Source organism: Acomys russatus, chromosome 4, assembly GCF_903995435.1.
Source record: "Acomys russatus chromosome 4, mAcoRus1.1, whole genome shotgun sequence".
In the NCBI taxonomy this organism is placed as follows: domain Eukaryota; kingdom Metazoa; phylum Chordata; class Mammalia; order Rodentia; family Muridae; genus Acomys; species Acomys russatus.
In genome coordinates, this window is record NC_067140.1 from 17541085 (window position 1) to 17563038 (window position 21954).

Genomic DNA, 21954 nt, shown 5'->3' on the forward strand with positions numbered 1-21954 from the left:
AGATTCCCTCTCTAAACCAAAGAGGCCTGCAGGAGTCAAGCTCTAATCCACATTGTTTCTCTGGTCTTCAGGCTTCTTGAGCAAGGCTGACAAGGCTCCCCTCCCCCACAACACCTTTATCAAACCCAAACTGTTTTCTACATTCCTTCCTCAGTCTTGGCTCACAGCAGATCTGCCTGAGATCCAGGAAGCTCTGGACTGGCCCTCCCTCCAAGAAAGGAAAGTCCAGGTAGAGAGAGATGCCACACCCAGAGGTGGGGAGGGGACAGGCGGGACGGATGTGACGACATCTTCAGGAATGCAGTGCCCACGCAGGTGCACTGGCACCCACGAGTCTTCTCCATAAAGCAGCTGATAAAGTAGTCCCGATAGCAGCCACCCAGCCATCATTCACACAGCCGGGGCCACTGGTCCACAGTTCTCCAGGAGTGACCCTGCTCAGAGCACAGGCAGAGAGAGCTGAGGTTGGAGGTCTACACAGGTGGACATGTTTCTAGTCACCTCCCAGTTTTAAGAGTGGCTTACGGATCACTGTGAGTTTGAGGCCAGCCGGGTCTACAAAGTGAGTCCAGGACAGCCAAGGCTAACACAGAGAGACCTTGTCTCGAAAAACCAAAAAAAAAAAAAGAGTGGCTTATGGGTCCATTAACACCTGGAAACCTTGCTCAGGTATTTTCCAAAGTCAAATTGTTCTCATGATTCTAAGGTGTCACTTCTCACCTTCCTTGTCTCAAGAGTAAATGATGATGTTTTCCAGAAGGGACATGACAAATGATGACATCATCTTTGACTGCTTGGCATGCACACTGCGTTATTGTTTTATACCTATTTCGGTTTTTGTTCCGGTACAATAAATACTCATAGAAATCCACAAACTTCGAGGTTCCCCTGAAATGTTTAGTTCAAGGGGTCTTGGGACCCAAATAGCTGCAACTCCTGGGCTGGTGCAGTTAAGCAGGGTTCCAGGCCTGGGACTGGCTATGCCCACCAGGGCTCCAACCACAAAGGCATGGGTTAAGAAGGCAGCCTTTGTGATTGAGCTTGGGATAGTTTCTCTCTCTCCAGTTCTTCCTCCCCTGAATGGCCAGGCAAGCCTTAAAGTCATCTGCCAAAACATCCGATGGGCCGATTCGTTCAGAGAAAAGCGCTTCTCATCTTTGAAGGGTTAGGGTTAGGGTTAGGGTGAGGGTGTAGCCAGGAGAAGCTACACACTTGGCTCCTCTGTCCCCAAAGACACATCTAAGAGCCCGCCAGAAGGCTGGCTCTGTAAGCAATGCAGGGGCGTCCTCACCTTTGGGGATCTTTCACCATACATGGAGGAACGTTTTTTAAAAAAAAAAACTCACATACGAGATGGAAAATTGGAAAACTGGGCTCCCATTACCGCGGAAAAGGGGAACATAGCTGTTAGGCTCTTCGGTACCAAGGGAAAGAGTGGACAGGAGTGAAGCCCTCAGCGCTCCCTGAGTGGGGGATATAGAGGGTCTCTTGACCATCACCTTTCTCCTGCCAACGGGTAAACAAAACGGGCCAACGGGTAAACAAAACAGGAGAGAGGCAGGAGCCCCAGCGCAGGGCGCTCAGAGATTAGGATTTGGTGTTGTGTTACCCCGGCCACAGCTCCGTCACTCGGGGAACAGAACACAACCCAGAGACTGGCGTTGGCACAAACAGCAACCGGCCAAGAAATGGCTCGGTGGAGAGATGACTTAAGCCCCAGAGGGCGGATGGTGAGGCCTGCAGGGACCTGCATCAGCTCTCTGGTCCTCTCCTGGTACATAGGGGACCCTCGGGACAGCCAAGGTCTAGAGCAGCGGTTCTCAACCTTCCCAATGCAATGCTGAGACCCTTTAAAACAGTTCCTCGTGCTGTGGTGACACCCCCCCCCAACCATTTTCGCCTTTTCATTAGCTGTAATTTTGCTAGTTATGCATCTTAATGTAAATATCTGTGTTTTCCGATGGTCTTAATTGACCCCTGAGAAAGGGTCGTTCAAACCCCAGGAGTTCGAGGACCACAGGTTCAGAACCGTTGATCTAGAAGGTGCATCTTCCTCACACGGAACCAAACCACTCTAGTGACTGCCGCAGAGGCGGGAAAACTTGAATCTTACAATAGTTTCAGGGGGCCGCCTAAAAGCCGCAGCACCGCGGCCAAGGACGAAGAGGGACCCGCCGGAGCCCAGCCGCCCCACATCATCGCGGAAAGAGAACGGCCCGCATATTACATCCCAAGCCCGTGACTAGGTTGTGCCAAAGGTGCACGAGCTCCAGACCCGACCCAGCAAGAAAAGAAGGCTCACGCGCATGCGCAGAATCCCCGCGGGGGGCCCCACCCCCCCCCCACCCCCCACCCCCCACCCCCCCCCCCCCACCCCCCACCCCCCCACCCCCCCCTCCTGAGCCGCTGCTCAGGTGCGCTCGCGCTTCCGGCTGGCTTTTCCCCATTGCCTTCTCGGGGCGGAAACCCCACAGCCGGCGCATGCGTCATGTTGCTCCCCCCCCCAAATCCAGAGAGGCCCCAGAGTTTCAGGTGATCCCGCCCCTCCCTCCCAACGGAGGACCAATCGCGAGGCTGTGGGCGGGGCTCTCGAGACACGGGGCCCGCCCACGCGCCGCGCGAGCCGCGCAAGCCCCGTGCCGATTGGCTGGCGCCGCGAGCGCAGGTGCGCGCTTCCTATTGGGTGTGGGCGGAGCACGAGCCGCCTAGGCTGCTTGCAAGGCTGCAGGTGAGCGCGCGCAAGTGCTTCGGCTGCAGCCCTGCTTGGGTGCGCGAGCAGCGAGGCCGCGCGCGCGCGCCCGCGGGGGAGGCAGCCAAGGAAGCTAGGCTGCGGCGGCTTGGGCACTGTGCTCCGCCCTCTCTTCACCGCGGCCGCCGCCGCCGCCGCCGCCCCCCCCCCCGGAGCCTCGCTGGGAGGGACCCGTGTCCCCGCCTGCCGCACTGCCAGTCCGACCCTCAAGCCGCCGCGGAGCAGCCGACACTGCGCTGCCCGGACCTCGGCAGGTGCGGTGACGAGGCGCCGTGCGGCGCTCCGACTCCCGAGCCCGCGCTCCGCGGCCCCGCTGCCCGCGCTCCCGAGGGCCGGCCCCCGACGAGGCCGCCGCCGGCCGGGCGCTCAGCATGAACCGCGGCCACCGGCACGGGGTGAGCAGCGGCTGCCTGGGCACCATGGAGGTGAAGAGCAAGGTGCGCGACCGGGCGGGGCGGCGGGTTGGCGGGATGGTGGATCCGGGGTGGGAACGCGGGCGGAGGGCGATCTGCTGGCCGGAGCACGTAGGAAAGAAACTTGATAGAGAGCGGCGGCGGGGAGCGCTTGCGTCTGCTCCGCAGCACAACCCCTGTTTTCCATCCTTCGTGTTCCCGCCTTGCTTTGAGGGTGGAATGGGGACTGCTGCAGTCAGTGCCAGGTGATGCGATAGCTTTGGGGAATCCCTTCACCCAGGGCTCGAGTCAGAAGAGGCTTTCGGAGCGTCTTGTTGTCTTACCATGTAACCCTTTCTCGGGATTCAGGGGTACATCGAATGCGGGAGAGCTTCTTTTTCCAGCACTTAATCTATGAAAAAGCTGCTGCTCTTTTCATTCCGACTCTTGGAGTGTTTTTCCCTCTTGGTGGGTCGGCTAGTCTGCTGGTAATGAGTTCAGTGTCCGAGGAATTCCACGGCCTTAAGGCCGGGTGAGCAGAGTAACCTGTGGGGATTAGCTAGGGAATGCTTTCTTCCAAAAAGGGGCTTTTCAGATGCAGCTTGAACATGCCGGCAAGCTTCTTTGCCGTTGAAAGCCCAGGAGGAACAGGATAATATAACCTGGTTCCCTGGGAGTGCTAAGATAACGAGATGACCAGCTTCTAAAGGATGTGACTTCCCCTTAGGTCTAGGACCACGTCTTGCCGGGTGGCTTTTTACTGAACAACCCGTAGAGCAGTGGTTAGAGGGCACTGCTGACTGTGAGAATTTAGAATAGAATTGAGGCGAGACACAGAAGGAAGCGTGTAGCGCACACCCAGGGCAAAACTACGTAGTGTAGTGGTTAAGGGACCCCTGGGGCAATATCGGTCGCAGGAGTTGGGTGAGGAAAGCTGCCTGGAGTCTCTTGGTGAGGTGTAGTGGTTTCTGGGTTTGAGAGCAAAGTTCTCTAAGAACTACAGATCTACATTTGCTTTTAATGTCTTTTTTTTTTTTTTAATCTCTTCTAACTCAGGCTGATTGGAACTAATTTATGTAGCCAGACTAGAGAAACTGGAAGAGTCCAGACCAGCCTAGCTATGCAGTGAGACCCAGACTTAATAAAGGGGAGGGAGGAACGTTCATACCAGAGCAGGCACTAGATTCAAACACAGATCTGTTTAATAATAACAGGGCTGTTGGGATTGCACATGGCACTTGCAGTTAAGAGTGTGCTTACAGGAGACTCACGTTCAGCTCTCAGCAACCCTGTCAAACAACAATCACCTGAACGCTTTAAAAATTTAGTATTTTATGTGTATAAGTGTCTGCATGTATGTCTGGGCACCACCTGCATGTCTGGTGCTGGGGGCCAGAAGAGGGAGTCAGATCCCTTGGATTTGGAGTTAAAATTGTGAGCCACCTTGTGGATGCTGGGAACCAAACACAGAGCCTCTGGAAGAGTAGTACCTGCTGCGGTAGCCCCTCACTGGCCCCAGAACAGCTGATGTTCTGGCTTCCCAGCAAGGGCACCTGCACATGGCTTGCGTACACAGAGACACTTTTGGGTTTTGTTTTGTTTTTATTTTGTTTTTTGCTTTTAAGAATAGAACTGTATGGTAGTGTAAGGAACATACTCTTCCTGGGCTGCGCTCTCCACCACATAGGAAGTAAGGTAATAGAAAGGTGACAATGACCCTGGAAACGTACATCTTTTTTTTCTAGCTATGTTGTGCCTGTCAGTGTCAGGCCCAGCACATGAACTCTCTCTTCTGGCATCTCTCTGTCGTTTGGCTTGTGGGACTTGAGGTCAGAAAAGAAAACCACTTGTGATGTTGCATAATACTAACAGTTTGTGGTCCCAGTCTTGGTAGTGAGTCTTTTAATTTTTTTATCATAGAAAAAAAAAAAATGAGAGATTCAAGGTGTGCCAACAATTCAGGTAGAAGTGGGTCGCTAGAGGTAGGAAACTGAGCTCTTAGGGACTGGAATTTCAGGCTTTTTGTTTTTCTTTTCCATCTACTGCTTTTTGAATATTTTACATAGCTCTTTCCAAAGTATGTGGTGTGTATTTCAACTGCATGTTGTAGTTGTAGTGAGCACTGGGCCCTCCCCTTTCTTTCTAGACAGGGATTCTCTGTGTAGCTCTGGCTTTCCTTGAACTCACTCTGTAGACCAGGCTGGCCTCAAACTCAGTCCACCTCCCAAGTGCTGAGATTTCCTTCTTTATTTTTTCCCTTAAAAAAAAAAATTGTGGGCCAGGCATGGTGGCACATGCCTTTAATCACTTGAGAGGCAGAGACAGGTGGATCACTGTGAGTTCAAGGCCAGCTTGGTCTACAAAGCGAGTTCAGGACAGTCGAGGCTTCATAGAGAAACCCTGTCTCAATAAACCACACCAAAACAAAACAAAAAATTTGTGGCCGGGCGATGGTGGCACATGCCTTTAATCTCAGCACTCAGGAGGCAGAAGCAGGCTGATCTCTGTAAATTTGAGGCCAGCCTGATCTACAAAGTGAGTCCAGGACAGCCAAGGCTACACAGAGAAACCCTATCTCAGAAAAAAACAAAAATGTACATTTCTGTATGCATGAGTGCAGGTTCCTCTGGAGTCCAGAAGACGATGTTGGTTCCCTGACCTGAATGAAGCTCCCCTGTGCTTGTGAGCCAGCAGACATGGGTGGACACTAAACTTGGGGTCCTCTGGAAAAGCAATATGTGCTTTTTTCTTTTTTCAAGACAGGGTTTCTCTGTGTAGCCTTGGCTGTCCTGGACTCACCTGTAGACCAGGCTGGCCTTGAACTCACAAAGATCCACCTGCCTCTACCGCCTAATATGTGCTCTTTGTTGTTGTTGTTGGGTTTTTTGTTTTTGTTGTTTTTATTTTGTTTTTTGTTTTTTTTGTTTTTGTTTTTTTGAGACAGGGTTTCTCTACATAACCCTGGCTGTGCTGGAACTCATTATGTAGACCAGGCTGGCCTTGAACTCACCGACATCTGACCACCTCTGCTGGGAGTAAAGGCATGTGTCACTAGTCTTAGCTTAGCTTGGGTTTGTAAAAATAATTTCATTTTATGCTATGTGAATGGTAAAAATTCATTAAAAATTGTATTACATTCTGATCATTTACTTGTGCATGAGTGTGTGGGGATTTGTGGATACCACAGTGTGAGTGTGGAGGTCAGAGGACAACTGTTGGAACTTGGTTGTCACCACATGGGTCTTGGGTGTTGTGAGGCTTGACAGCCAGCACTTTACCTATTGAGCCATTTTTCTGGTCCAGTACCAGTTGTATAATATCACAATTAAAAGATCCTAACCAGAGCTGGATGGTGTACAGATCATGACTGGGACCTCCTGCACAGAAACTGTTGTGTAGTGGGCTGCAGGGCCCACCTGTAATCCCAGCACTTAGGAAGCAGAGGCAGGCAGATCTCTGAGTTCGAGGCCAGCTTGGTGGTCTACAGAGAAGTTCCAGGACAGCCAGGGCTACACAGGGAACCCCCGTAACTCTGTCTTGAAAAACAAAACAAAACAAACAAAAAGAAGAAAAAGAAAGAAAGGAACAGTAATGTCAGCTTCCTTATCTTTGCTCTGGAAAGGGCGACATGGGACAGATAGTAAAATAATGGGTAGTGTAAATATAGATCTAGTTGGAAGTGTGATACCAGCTACTGGGTGATTTTTTTTTTTTTTTTTTTTTTTTTTTTTTTTTGTAACTGATTTATCTTCCTGATTGTTTCTCCAGAAAGTTCTCTGTAATCATATCGATGTCCTTAAGTAACCTTGGTCCCAAGGGCGGGGGCTGTAGCTGCTGCGGTAGAGCCCGACTGACATACTCCTGCCTGGTTCATCTCCACCACAGCCAGGACACCTGCCCAGAGCCCTGGAACAGTCTTGAGACATACAACCCTAATGCTGTCCATACAGCACACCCCTCTAACCCTGTCTGCCAGTTCAAGAGCAGCTGAAGCTACACAAACAAAATTAGGGCTAGATCCATGGCTTGGTGCTTAAGAGCACAGGCTGCTCTTGTGGAAAACCAGGATCCAGACCTCTTCCCTACCAAAAAAAAAAAAACCTAAGTTCTAGAATATTCCAACAGATGCTAGGAAACAAGTTCATGTACAGCTGGATTCCAAGCCAGAAAAATCACACGGCGAATGATTGCTGATTGGGTTAATTTGATCTCTAATTTTTCTTCATGTCCTAAAATGGTTCTTATAGCCAGCCCTGCTTTGCTGGGAGAAGTACCCCACCCGCGCCAACATTTGCAGGGGGTGGAGGGCATCTGCTGTTTGCATCTAAATATTTAAGCCAGAGAGGAAAGTGTTGAGCAAAGAACCTGGCATGCCAGCTTTAGGGAGACCTAAAGGGTTAAGTCATTAGGTGTATTCCTGGTTAGACTCCAGGGGAGGTGATAGATACAGCCTGGGGTGAGTCAGCCTGCACTGTGGACTGTGGCTGGCCTGTGAGAGCCGAGAGAGACGGCATCCAGAAAATGAAGGAGAAACTGCCTCTGATAACATCATAAGACTGACTGATATGAAGGGTGTTCCCTGGGTTTTATTTACTCTGAAATGTGTAGGTGTGACTTGACTTTTTTTGAGAACTTTAAATATGAGTCACCTAATTTTTCTTGACAAATGTCAGTGTTTATATCTCAGAAATGTGTTTTTGGAAACTTTGAAATTGTCAAGAGCAAGAAGTGGCCAGTAAAATTTGTTTTTAATGTCAAGCCATGAATAGTGAGTAGTGTGTGTTAGAGGAGGGTAGGCTGTAGGTGGATGAAAGGCTGGATGGCTGGGGGCCCTGCTTGCTGTTGGTTGTGAATGCCTGTTGGGGTGAGGCCTTTCTCTGCCTGGCACCTGCTGTGTGGGACATTCATGTTTCCTGGTGGTCAAACATGTTTGGTGAACATTTACACATTTTTTTGGTGGTTCTGGACTGAGAGCCTTACTCATGCTAAGTTCATACTCTACCGCCGACCTACCTCTCCAGCCTCAAATAAAGGTAGCAATAGGATTTAACCACCACCACCACCCCTGGGATGAGCTAAAGTCCCTCCCTCCCTCCCTCCCTCCCTTTTCTCCCGTAATTACTGTATGAGTGTTTTGCCTGCATGTGTGTATGTGCACACGTGTGTGCTGCTTGGTGCCCTTGGAGGTCAGAAGAGAGCATCGGATCCCTAGAACTGGAGTCTGAGGTGTTTGTGAACCGCTGTGTGAGTGCTGGGAACAGAACCCAGTCCCCTGCAAGAGCAGCACACGCTCTTGACTGCTGAGCCATCACTGCAGCCCAGCCTGGCGTCTAGCTGAACGTTTAATATGCTGTACACCCAGTGACTCCTAAAGAGGGGGTTAGGGTTATATGAGGGGGCTCATTTGGAAGAAGATAGATGAGCCTTTCTTAGGCTCCCCGCTTGAGAGTGTGCTATACCCGTCAGTCCCACAGGGAGTTAGAAAGCACATTAATATGTGGCTTTGGGGGACCTGGAAAGTAAATGGGGGGTGGTGGCAGAGGGTGCTTCTTGCCTGTCCTGTGATCTCCTGCCTCCCAGAGGTGATTATCCTCCTCACTCACTAATTGCCGAGCTTTTGAAGTAGCCCAGCCTCTCAGTCCCTGGAGCTGGACTGAGCACAGAGTACGGAGCCCAGCGCACAAACAGGCTCCTTAAACAGATCAGGCAGGATTTAAAGCTGATATGTTAATAAGCTTTCTTCTTCTTTGTTTTGCGGGGGGTGGGGGGGGGTTTGTTTTTTTGAGACAAGGTTTCTCTGTATAGCTTTGGCTGTCCTAGACTTGTTTTGTGGACCAGGCTGGCCTAGAACTCACAAGCGATCCACCTGCCTCTGCCTCCCAAGTGCTGGGATTAAAGGTGTGTGCCACCACGTCCGGCTAATAAGCTTTCTCTTTTTAACACTAACATGGGGAAGATGCCTTGTCCCTGTCTTTAAGCATATTTCTTACATAATGACGTCACTTGTTTCATGCCAAGACACTCAAAGTCCTTTCGATACACTTAGACCTGACTCTACAGCCCAGGAAAAGATAATTCTTTTATGGTGGTGTCACTGCGGTAGTGGCAAGCAGGCCTGTGAAAGCCTCTGCTGCCAGACAAGGTTGGAGCCCAGTTGATGCAGGGCTGCCCCGTGAGACCTGGGCACCGGGTATTGTGGCAGTAGCTCCTATGCCTCTCTCTCTGCCCTCCATTCATAGCAGTAAGGTTCACGGTAGGGCTTTCTGTGGCCTCCAATTCACAGAGCTCCTCCTGCCTCTGCCTCTGCCTCTGCCTCTGCCTCCCAAGTGGGACTAAGGATATGCACCACCGCACCCGGCTAACTTTCTATCTTCCAATATGTTTGTTACATTTGTAGTTTGGAGCCGAGTTTCGTCGGTTTTCGCTGGAAAGATCCAAGCCTGGAAAATTTGAGGAGTTTTATGGACTGCTGCAACATGTTCACAAGATCCCCAATGTGGAGGTGCTGGTGGGCTACGCGGACATCCACGGGGACCTGCTACCCATCAACAACGACGATAACTACCACAAGGCGGTCTCCACCGCCAACCCGCTGCTCAGGATTTTTATACAGAAGAAGGGTAAGTGCCTCTGTGTGGAGCCCCCACTTTCCCTTGCGGGGTGCACGGCTTTGCCTCTGACCTCGTGGGTCTGCCTCTAGTGCACATCTCACACCGACAGAACAAGGAGCTAAAGCATGGTGGTATAGCTGGCTTAACTAACGCTCAGGCCCTCTGAGTTCATAGAAGAAAATCTATAGGGGTTTGCTTGGTTGGCTTGTTTGTCTTTTGGTTTTTGTTTGTTTGTTTGTTTGTTTGATTGAGACAGGGTTTCTCTGTGTAGGCTTGACTGTCCTGGACTCCCTTTGTAGATCAAGTTGGCCTTGAACTCACAGCAATCCACCTGCCTCTGCCTCCCAAGTGCTGGGATTAAAAGTGTGCACCACCATGCCTGGCCTGGCTTATTTGGTGTTTTGTTTTTTTGTTTTTTGTTTTTTTGGTTTTTTTTTTGGTTCTTTGAGACAGAGTTTCTCTGTAATAGCCCTAGCTGTGCTGGAACTCTCTTTGTAGACCATGCTGACTTGGAACTCACAGAGATCCACCTGCCTCTGCCTCCCGAGTGCTGGGATTATAAAGGTCTATGCCACCATGCCGACTTTTAGAAAAAAATTTTTTTGTTTTGTTTTTTTTGTTTTTCAAGGCAGGGTTTCTCTGTGTAGACTTGGCTGTCCTGGACTCATTTTGCAGACCAGGCTGGCCTCGAACTCACGGCAATCCACCTGCCTCTGCCTCCTGAGTGTTGGGATTAACCACGTCCAACTTAGATTTTTTTTTTTTAATTCACAAAATTACTATGAATATAAAACTAGCTGGGTATGAGAAAGGAAGTGAAGACTTTGGGGGCTGTTAATACTGTCTCTCAGAGAGTATTTTGAGTGCTGGGCTTGGTGGTGTACCCTTTTATACTGCCTCCTACCCTGTGTGTGAGACAAAGAGACAGCTGCAGAGAGACTGTAGTAGGAAGGATAGACCTGTCCTGTTGACCACTCACTCCTTTCTCCTCAGTAAGTGAAAGATTTCAAAAGCCTACCTAAGAGCTTTGAGCCAGGGGCTGCAGAGATGGCTCAGCACTTAAGAGCACTGGCTGCTCTTCCAGAAGACCCACGTTCAATTCCCAGCACCCACATTGCAGCTCATAGCTGTCTGTAACTCCACTTCCAGGGCACCTGACACCCTTACACAGACATATGTTCAGGCAAAAAAAAAAGAAAAAAAAGAAAGGGGGGAAAAAAGGAAACAATGCACATAAAAGTAAATAAATATAAGATGACGGAGGGGAGTTTTGAGCTGGAATGGGATAAAGCTCTTGCAGTTTTCAGGCAGACCCAGAAAGTAGCTTGTAAGGAAGGCGGGTGCTCCCAGGGCTCTTGACAGACCCTTAGCCTGGGTTCTCTGCTTTTGTGGGTTTGGAGAAGCTCAAGTCTGCCGGTCCCATCTGCTAATGGGCTGCAGTCTGTCCCAAGTGCCCGTAGGAGGGTGGGGGACTCCATAGCAGGCACACTGTGGGCAGAGGCTGTGACAGCGAGGGGCACAGCTCTGTACGCAGAGCCCAGTATCCTGTTAGAATCCGGCAGAGAGGTGGGTTTGGTCCCGGGCTTAACAGATTATCTCGGCAGTCTTCAGGATTGACCACCCCGTGTGGACCGACATCCGGGGTTGACAGCAGAAGCATGGCCGATGTCCTCGGTGGCCCACACCTGTGACCTCAGCTCACAAGCCCAAGGCAGACACAGTACTGTGAGTCTGAGGCTAGCATGGGCTCCATAACAAGACCCTGTTTCAAAAAGACAGAGAAAACCAAGATAAAAGCTGGTAGGACAGCAGAACTGGAGAGCAGGTCATACCTAGGGAACTGTGGATCATGGCTCATGGGTGAGAGGAGGACAAGGAATTGATGGAAATCATCATTTTAAGCAAACTTGGTCATTTTGGTTGAAAATGACCCTTTTTTTTTTAATTAAAAGCTATATATGTGTAAGCATGCATATACATTTTTTAAAGACTCATCACACTTGGAAGGCAGAGACAGGTGGATCACTGTGAGTTTGAGGCCAGCCTGGTCTACAAAGGGAGTCCAGGACAGCCAAGGATACACAGAGAAATCCTGTCTCGAAAAACCAAAATAAATAAACAGACAAACAAACAAATATAAAGACTCGTGCATCTTAGCTGGGTGTAGTGGCTCACGCCTTTAATCCCAGCACTCAGGGGGCAAAGGCAGGCAGATTGCTGTGAGTTTAAGGCCAGCTTGGTCTACAGACCAAGTCCAGGGCAGCCAAGGCTACACAGAGAAACTCTGTCTCCAAAAAAACTAAAATAAAATAAAATAAAAAAAGAATCATGCATCTTTTTAAAAATATATTTACCTTTATTTTATATGCATTGATATTTTGCCAGCATGTGTGCCTGTGTGAGAGTATCAGATCTGGGAGTTGTGGACAGTTATCAGCTCCCGTGTGGTTGCTGGGATATGAACCGAGCTCCTCTGGAAGAGCAGTCAGTGCTGGGCCATCTCTCCAGCCCAGTATTTGTATTTTCTACATTTACTTGCTTTGTGAGGGGAGAGGGACATGCATGCCATGGTACCACCTCCCAGGTGCTGAGATTAAGGGCTTGCACCACCATGCCTGCGAGATTTTTAGTGTTTAAAAATAAGACCTTGGGGCGGTAAGATGGCTCAGTGGATACAGGCTCTTGGCACTAAGCATGAGTTTTTCTATCCCTGGGATACACATGGTAGAAAGAGAGAACTGACTTCTGCAGTTTCCTCTCTTACCTCCTCATGTGTGCTGTGGCGTGTGTGCACACACAGAGCAAGTGAATAGATGCGAGATATATATATATTACGTTTCTCTGTGTGTGTGTGTGCGCACGCGTATCAGGCGTGCTGGTTGGCCCTTGTAATCACAGCAGTCAGGAGGATTGGGAGTTAGTTGATGGCTATCCTGGGCTACATAGTTCCAGGTCAGCCTCAAGTGCACAGTGAGAGCCAGTGTGGCGGCTCAGCGAGGGAAGGGCGCTCACCACCAACGCTGATGACCTCAGTCTGATCCCCAACATAGTAGAAGAAGGAGACCAGCTCCTTGAGCTGTCCTTCGGCCTCCACAAGCGCCCCATGGCGCACACTGACGTGCATAAATGATAAGGATCCTTAAAGCACAGAGTGTGTGGATGTAGCGTACACATCTGGACTATATTGTGTGGCTTTAGTGGCAGTTGGAAGGAGGTCAGCCTATCAGCTCTGCTTGATACACCCTGAGATGCATCTACTCCGGCTAATAGAGTCTTGGTGGGAACCGAGCACCCCACCACCACACACCTCACCTGCCTCAGTGCCTCACTCTGCCCTGGGACCTGGGAGCTTGCTGCTCTCTGCCTCTGTTGTTGCTGGGTCTCCTGAGACCTCCCTGACCAGTTTCCCTTGCACATCTAGGCAACTCTTGCTTAGGCATAGGCCACCAGGTCCCGGTGTCAGAGTCAGAGGCAAAACGCACAGAGGCTGCAGCAGGATGCTGCCTCCTGTTGGTGGCCCTGGGAGGAGCCTGCAGAGGGTGGAGGCTAGTCGCGCTTTACCGCACAACAGCAGCAGTCTGTTTTCTGTTTTGTTTTGTTTTTGTTTCTAGACAGGGTCTCCCTGTCTATCTCTGGCAGACCTGGATCTTGCTAACTTGCTACATAGACCAGGCTGGCCTTGAACTCAGAGGCATATCTGCCTCTGCCACCTGTGTGCTGGAGTAAGTCGAGGCCTCAGTCTGCGTTCTTAGCTGTGGGTTTTGTCTTTTCTGTTTTGTGGTGGTCCTTGGTTTTGAAACTAAGTCTTCACCGTGCTAGGCAAGCACCATGCTCTGAGCTGTACCCTCATGCCCTCAATGATTTTTTTTTTTCCCCAAAAACTTAAAAGCAAAGCCATTGATATTTTAAAAACCATGTGTTCTTTTAGAATCTGATATGTTACTGAATTAAGTTTCTTTGGGATGAGAGCTGGTGCTTGAGTGTGTCACACACTTTGGAAAATTGCTTTGTAACAATTTTCTGTTAGAAAAATCCCATACTCTTGTTTCTTGCACTGTTATCATGGAAGCCAAAACAAAACAAAACCCGATATCTGAAAAGTTACTTTCACAGAGGGCTTTTAGCTCCCTCCTTGGGGGTTGGAATTTCTCTCAGTGTGGCCCAGCCAGGGTGAGACAGCCCAGACCAGCTCTGTCGCTTACTGGTTATTCCATGTGCAGTTAGAAACGCTGAAGATTGCCTTTAAAACTTCCCCAGGTTGAGCATGGGGACCTTAACACCAGCACCAGTGTTTCCTGCGAGCCGGCAGCGTGGCTTGGTGGGTAAAGGTGCTTGCCACCAGGTCTGACAGCCTGAGTCCAATTCGTGGAACCTACACGGCAGAAGGAGACAACTGACTCCCACAAGTTATCGCCTGACCTCCACATCTGTGCCCTGGCATATACACGTGCACACACATACACACTGCCACATACAATAAATGAATGTGTTGGCTATGGTGGCACTAATTACACGCCTATAATTTTAGTACTCAGGAGGTTTAGACAGGTAGATCTCTTAAGTTCCAGGCCAGCCTCGTCTACATAGAAAGTTCTAGTACAGCCAGGGCTACATATAGTGAAACTCTGTCTCAAAACAATAGATCCACTTGACCATTCCTGTAGGGTTGGAACAGAGCAGGGTGGTGTGTTTCCTGCCAAATCTGCTTGTTCTGAGATCAAAGACATGCTAGAACACAGGCCGTGGTCTGTGTGTCACACAAATGTACTTGTGTCTTAGGGTGTGTGAGCAGCACTGGCAGGGCCTCTAGCTCTGCTGGGTCTCATTCAGGACATGGTTTCTGTATCTCACACACCTGTAACCGGCAGAAAGTCAGCTCGCATACCTTGACCTGGCTGTCTCAAGGTTGCATTTTAATGAGCCAGGGTTTAATTTTAATATAGTTCAAGAGATACGTGGTAGTTACTTTTCACAAGAGGCAGTAGTGGCACAACCCGTAATCCTGGTAGGAAGTGAGTTTAGGGCCAGCCTCTAAATAAAAACAGGTACAGATGCTCCCCCCGAAAGGTTTTACTCTAGAAACTGTGGAGCCGAGGTTTACAAGACATCATAGTTGCTCCCGACAGAAGCTGTGATTCCCACCTCCTAGCCAACCTGTCCTCAGTCACCAAGACCATAGTGCTTGCTGATTTGTTTTCCACATTTGTGTCCCATCCCTGCTGCCTTTGCCCCAGGCTGGTCACCATCCTCAGTGCCTACAGAGCCCAGTCTCTCCAGTTGGCATCAGGGAGCTTTCTGGAAAAATCAGATGAGATTACCGTGTCTGGGCTCATAGCCCAAGGCTAAAGTCCCTAGGCCATAGCTCTTCCCAAGGGCTCTATCTGCACCTCCAACATGGCCGTGTGCTTCCATCACTGGCTGTACTGCAGAGCATGGTGTCGGGCATGGTTTGCGAAGTGTAGGTGAGTGCTGCTTCCATGGGGCATGCGAAGGGGTCTGCATCATTTGAACGTTGGCTAACGTGGTGCTCAACCCTTTTCAAGTTGCCAGGTATCTTTCATTTCATTGTTATGCCTTGGGAGGGATTGGCAAACTGGGCCTCATGTTTTTGGGGACAGTGTCTTTCTTTTTTCTTTCTTTTTCCTTTTACGAGGTGGGGTTTCTCTGTGTGGTCCTGGCAGTGCTGGACTCACTTTGTAGACCAGGCTGGCCTTGAACTCACATAGATCCACCTGCCTCTCAAAGTGCTCAGATTAAAAGCATGCACCACTTTTTCTTTTTCTTTATTTTTGTTTTGTTTTGTTTTTTGAGACAGGGTTTCTCTGTGTAGCCTTGACTATCCTGGACTTGACCAGGCTGGCCTCAAACTCATAGTGATCACCTGCCTCTTCCTCCTGAGTGCTGGGATTAAAGGCATGCACCACCACGCCAGCTTAAAGTTTTAAAAAAGATTTATTTATTTATTTATTTTATTGTGTATACAGAGCTCTGCCTGCGTGTACATGTGCAGGCCAGAGGAGGTATCAGATCTCATTATAGATGGTTGTGAGCCACCATGTGGTTCCTGGGAATTGAACTCAGGACCTCTGGAAGAACAGTCACTGCTCTAACCACTGAGCCATTTCTCCAGCCCCACCACTTTTTCTTAAAACACATTTATGTACTACTTCCTTTTACATATTGCCCCGGGTGGTTGTAGAAGAGATTCTTGAACATTCTGCAAAACTAGACAAGGTCTTGCTGTGTAGCCCAGGCTGGTCTTAAACTCACAGCTATCTGTGTCCACCCCCAGTGCCTCAGCTCTGAGTATTGTAAACACCAACATGCCTGCACTCTTCACTCTTTTCTTGTTACCAGGGTTGAACTCATGACCTCAAGCCTGCTAGGCGAGCATCCTACCATTGAGCGCTCTGTGCCGGCCTTACCCCACCTCGTTAGGGGCTAGCCTTAACCTTGCCTTGTAACAAAGTGGCTCCCGATCCTCTTATCTCTTCCCCCAGTGCTGGGGTATAAGTGAGCGTGTCAGCCATGCCGAACCCCTTTTGTTTTGTTTTGAGACAAGGTCTTCATAAGGTATCCCGCCTGGCCTGGAGCCAGTTCTCCAGCCTTTCAGCCTCTGTGTAGTTGAGCTCGCAGACCCATGCCAGTAGGTCCACCGGGCTTGTCTTCCTCTGAACTTCCAATGGGACGAGCTCCTGAGCCCCCTGAGGACTGTTCAGGTGCTTGCTGGGTTTTCTTTTCCGGCAATGCTTTGTGTCCTTCTGAAGGTTTTGTTTACCAGGTTGGCTTTTTCAGTGTGGGCATTCCTTCTGTGTGCCACCATCACAATGGGCCCTGGCTTACCCTCAGCCAGGTGTGAGTCTGGACCCCAAGTGAGCTCAGATGAGGGAACCATCTTCCAGAAGTAATGTTTAAAGAGGTCTCAGCACAGCAGGGTGCGGTGGCCCACGTGTAACCCCCAGCACTCGGGAGGCAAAGGCAGGTGGATCGCTTGAGTTCGAAGCCAGCCTAGTCTACAGAAGTGAGTCCAGGACAGCCAAGGCTACATAGAGACCTGTCTCAAATTAAAACAACAACAACAAAGAGGTCTCCGCTCAGAGGAAGGCCCTGCAGGGCTCACCGTTAAGAATGCAGGGAGCCTGTGTTTGGGGAAGGCATCCCTTCTGGCTGCTCAGAAGCTTCTGGGTGGGTCCTTGTTAAGGGTGGCCAGCAGAGATTGTTGGCTGAGGGACAGAGTTCTCTGTTGGCTGTTGCTGTATGCCCTGGGTCTGGCCCGCTCTGGGTCTCTGTTACTCCCATAGCCTCTGGGAGTGACCTTGGTCTCCAGCTGGGCCCTCCTGGACGGTCACCTTTACACTTTACACTCACACCCTGTGCCCTGGCCTGCTGCCAGCCTGTTTCTTTCCCAGTGGCTGGAAACTGATTAGCTGGGTGGGAGAACAGAGGTGCCTTTGTGCCTTGTAGTGCTTCTGAGAATTTAGAGCGGGCATTCAGAGGGAGTCTTAGGCCGTGCCAAATTATGCAGATTTGGGCTTTCTCGGTAGGGTTTCCCATGATCAGGCATGTAGGCAGGCAGCTTGGTGGCCATCTCAGTTTTGTGGTCTGGAATTTCCCGGGACATGTTACGCGGGCCTCCTCTCCTGGTTGGTCTGAGATAAACAGTTCAGTGTAGGACTAATCCTAACAGCTTTTAGCAAGATTTTGCCAAAACCTCCTGCTTCAGCGGATTTATTCCTTTATTTTTTTATTTTTTATTTTTGGTTTTATATTTGGGATTCTCTGTGTAGCCTTGGCTATCTTGGACTCACTTTGTAGACCAGGCTGGCCTCAAAGTCACAGCGCTCCGCCTGCCTCTGCCTCCCCAGTGCTGGAATTAAAGGCATGTGCCAACACACGCGGCCTGGATTTATTTCTCAAACCAAACTATAAAGCAGCCTTCTGCGTAAGGACACAGCACAGATTTTGTGAGAAGATAAAGATGGAAGATGCTTACACAGGGTGTCCCTGTCTCAGATTATTTTGTATTCCTAGTCCTCTGAGCTGGGAACAGAAGGTGACGATGGGTGTCCCTGGCTAGTGAGAAGGCAGCTACAGTTCTGCAGGGCCCAGGCTGTCTATAAGCAGAGTTTCCAGGGGATCGAGGAGCACGTGAGAGGTTTGGGCTTGGGTTTTGTTGTTGTTTGGCTGTTGTTGTGTAGTCCAGGGTGGCCTCGTGCCTCTGGGGCCTGCTTCATGTCTCAAGCCCTGCACACCCAGCACTGCTGAAGCATCGATTTGTTTACTCTCTGCTTTCCCAGGTGGCTCTGGTTGGTTTAGGCTTTTGCTTTGCCCTCTGAGATAAGGTCCCTGGCGGAGCCCGTCTTGGGCTCTAACTCAGGTGTCCTGTCTGAGCCTCTGACAGCCTTGGGACTGCGGGCCTGCGCTCTAAGCCCAGTCCTGACGTGGCCTCAGCTCCCCCACTGCTCATTTCCTTTTCCTTTGTTGCCCTTCATTCCTGGTGTTTCATCTGTGTCTGGGACCCAGTGTCTCTAGCACCTGACTGACCTGAGAACATCCAGCTGCAGGTGTCAGCGGCCTTTCTTCTTTCTATTTAGTGTGTGCGTGGTGTGTGTGTGCGCGCGCTGCATGTGCACATGTGGAGGGCAGAGGACAACTTGCAGGAGTTGGCTCTCTACTTTATGGGCCGTGGGGGCTCAAACGCAGGTCATCAGACTTGGCAGCCAGCACCCTAACCAGTGAGCCATCTCACCAGCAGAACAGGAAGTTTTACTGAAAACAAGGCCGCCACCATGGGGGCGGGGATATCTGGGAACTGAGTGAGAGACAGGGGGTGCAACTAGGATGAGGTAGGAGCTCCAAGTCTGCCGGAGTCCTTCCCACCCTGCACCCCAGTCTGTCACAGCACTGATGTCACACCATGTAGAAGACAGGAAAGGTCCCACACCTCTACTTCTGCCAGAGTGGGGAGAGAGGCAGAGCCCATGGGCAGAAGGGAGTCATTTGCGGCCTCCTGGCTTCACTTAATTAAGCTGTGAGTGCTGATGCATGGGTTAGCTCTCTTCCTTCCCTCTGCCCCTCCCACACTTCCCGGTGCTGGTGCCATAACAGAACCCAGGGCCTCACCAGTCCAAGGCAAATGCCCTTCCCCCTGCCACGCCCCAGCTGTCTTGCTCTTTGGATTCCCTTGGAATGGGTGTCCCTTTCTTCCCCGGTTCTTGTTTTGAATGTGATAAACATGCAAAGTAGAGGTGTTTTAATTAAATGAAGGAAAACACATTTAAAGGAGCTGTTTTAAGTGGGCATGTTGGGACAACTCTGTAATCTAGCCCAGCAAAAGCAGAGGCAGGAGGATTGCTCTTGTCTATAACTCCGCTTCCAGGGCATCCAGTGCCCTCTTCTCATCTCTGTGGGCACCAAGCACGCTTGTGGTGGACATACACACATGCAGGCAAAAGTCCCATACATGTAAATATTTTTGTTTTGTTTTGCTTTTCGAGACAGGCTTTCTCTGTGTAGCTCTGGCTGTCCTGGACTCAACTTTGTAGACCAGGCTGGCCTCCTGAGTGCTGGGATTAGAGGCGTGCACCACCACTCCCAGCATTTTTTTTTTAATTTAAAAATATTTACAGCTGGGCGTGGTGCCACACACCTTTAATCTCAGCACTGGGGAGACAGAGGCAGGCAGATCACTGTGAGTTTGAGGTCAACCTGGTTTACAAAAGCAAGTGCAGGATAGCCAGGACTGTTATACAGAGAAACCCTGTCTTGAAAAACCTTTTTAAAAAATTATTTTTTAAATTGTTGCGGGGGGGGGGGGGCAGGTTTTCATGTAGTACAGGCTGGTACTAAACTTGCTGTGTAGTTGAGGCTGCCCTTGAACTCCTGATCTTCCTGCCTCTGCTGCACAAGGGTTGGGGTTGCAGGTATGAGCCATTACGCCTGCTTTAAGGTTACTTACTTATATGTGTACAGTGTGCCAACTTACAAGAGTTGATTCTTTATTCTGCCACACGGTCAGGAACCAAACTCGGGTCATCAGGGTTGGCAGCTTTGCCACTCACTGAGCCATTTTGAAAGCCCAAGCTGATTTTTAAAAATGACTTCGTAAACCAGGCGGTGGTGGCGCACACCTTTAATCCCAGCACTTGGGAGGCAGAGGTAGGTGGATCGCTGTGAGTTCAAGGCCAGCCTGGTCTACAAAGCAAGTGCAGGGCAGCCAACACAGAGAAACCTTGTCTCGAAAAACAAAAATAAAAATAAAAAATGACTTTGTAACACGAGCATTGTGGTACATCCTGTAATCCTAGCTCTTAGGAGGCTGAGGCAGGAGGATTGCCTTCAGTACAAGGCAAAACCCTGTGGGCAGGAAAGTGGGACAGGATGAAGTTGTAGCCAGGAGTGGTGATGTCACATGCCCACACCCGTAGTTCCAGTGTCTCAGCTGCCTGGGTGACTGAGGCTAGCCCAGCAGTGTGAGACTCCACCTGAGGAAAGGAGGACGGAAACTTGTGCCTGTGAGGTCCACCACAATTTGTTTTGTTGTTGTTCTGGGTGTTTTCAGATTTTGAGATAAGGATCTCAGGATATAGATCAGGTTAGCCTTGAACTTGAGCTCCTCCTACCTTTTGCCTTAGGCGCCTCAGTACTGGGGTGGCAGCAGGTGTGTGGACCATGCCTGGCTGTATCAGAATCCACTAGCCACTTAATGATCAGTGGTTAGTGGCCTTTGAGATGTGTCTGAGAGGGCCCCCTAGTGGTTTTTCATGGTGTGGCAGTCACTGGTGCAGTTCTTGTGGTCTGGCTAAGTAAGCTAACACTCAGCCGCTGGTCTCTGTACATCGTCCTCTGCCAGGCAGCTGTGGGCAGATGTGTTCCCCAGTGGTCTGTAACTGTCCTGTGTTTGCTTTCTCCAAACAGAAGAAGCTGACTACAGTGCCTTTGGTACAGACACCCTCATCAGGAAGAAGAATGTGCTGAGCAATGTGCTACGCCCCGACAACCATAGGAAGAAACCCCACATCGTCATCAGCATGCCCCAGGACTTCCGGCCTGTGTCATCCATCATAGATGTGGACATCCTCCCGGAGACACACCGAAGGGTCCGACTGTACAAATATGGCACGGAAAAGCCCCTGGGCTTTTACATCCGGGATGGCTCCAGCGTCCGGGTGACACCGCATGGCTTAGAGAAAGTCCCCGGAATCTTCATATCTAGGCTTGTCCCTGGGGGTCTGGCCCAAAGCACAGGACTGCTAGCTGTCAACGATGAAGTTTTAGAAGTAAATGGTATAGAGGTGTCGGGGAAGAGCCTGGACCAGGTGACTGACATGATGATAGCCAACAGCCGCAACCTCATCATCACCGTGCGGCCGGCTAACCAGAGAAACAACGTGGTGAGAAACAGTAGGACTTCTGGCAGCTCCAGCCAGTCCACCGACAACAGCCTTCTGGGCTACCCGCCGCAGCTGGAAGCCAGCTTCGAGCCAGAGGACCAGGACAGCGATGAGGACGACATCATAATCGAAGATAGCGGCGAGCCGCAGCAGATCCCGAAGGCCGCCCCAGAGGCCCAGAGCCTGGAGTCCCTGACTCAGATCGAGCTCAGCTTTGAGTCTGAACAGAACGGGTTCTCCCCACCGCAGGACACAAGCCTGGCACCTGTGCCCAGCAGCCTGGACACGGAGCTGGAAACCCGCACTCAGGAACAGAAACTCTTAGAGGAAGATGGGACAATCATAACATTGTGAACCACTTGTGTTCTCTGAGTGTGTGGAGCGCTGTAAACATGGCACACACACCCACCCAACGACAACGTGGACCTCCAAGCCATGATGGTCCATGGCGAGCCTAAAGCGTGGCCGGGATGGGGGGTGACCCTGACACAGACTACAAAGGGGTGAGTGCGAGGCCTTTGCGGTGGGGTAGGTGCTGCTTCTCCGCGACACTGGATGCTGCTCCTGCCTGGAGCCCCGCTGCGGTGGCCTCTCTCCACCTGCTACGCGGAGCCTGCTCTTTGCCCTCTGTGAAGTGGGAACCTCAGTTCTTAGATTCCCAACGTCGACATATCCCGACTTAAAAATGTTCCTCTGTTAATTGTGAGAAATTGTTTTTTCATGTGCAGTTTTTGTTCTGTTTTCTCATTTTCTAAGACTTTTAACTAGCTGGTCATGTTTAGGGGTGCTTCCCGCTACCCAGCTCTGGA

General features: G+C 50.4%; 1 protein-coding gene across 1 annotated transcript; it reads left to right on the plus strand.

Moving 5' to 3' along the window:
• The first annotated feature begins 3063 nt into the window (after positions 1 to 3063).
• Positions 3064 to 21617, plus strand: Pard6b (par-6 family cell polarity regulator beta). The gene is made up of 3 exons (XM_051143846.1): positions 3064 to 3186; positions 9539 to 9761; positions 20670 to 21617. The coding sequence occupies exons 1-3, from the start codon at positions 3121 to 3123 to the stop codon at positions 21497 to 21499; spliced, it is 1119 nt and encodes a 372-aa protein (XP_050999803.1). The 5' UTR covers positions 3064 to 3120; the 3' UTR covers positions 21500 to 21617.
• Positions 21618 to 21954: the final 337 nt, after the last annotated feature.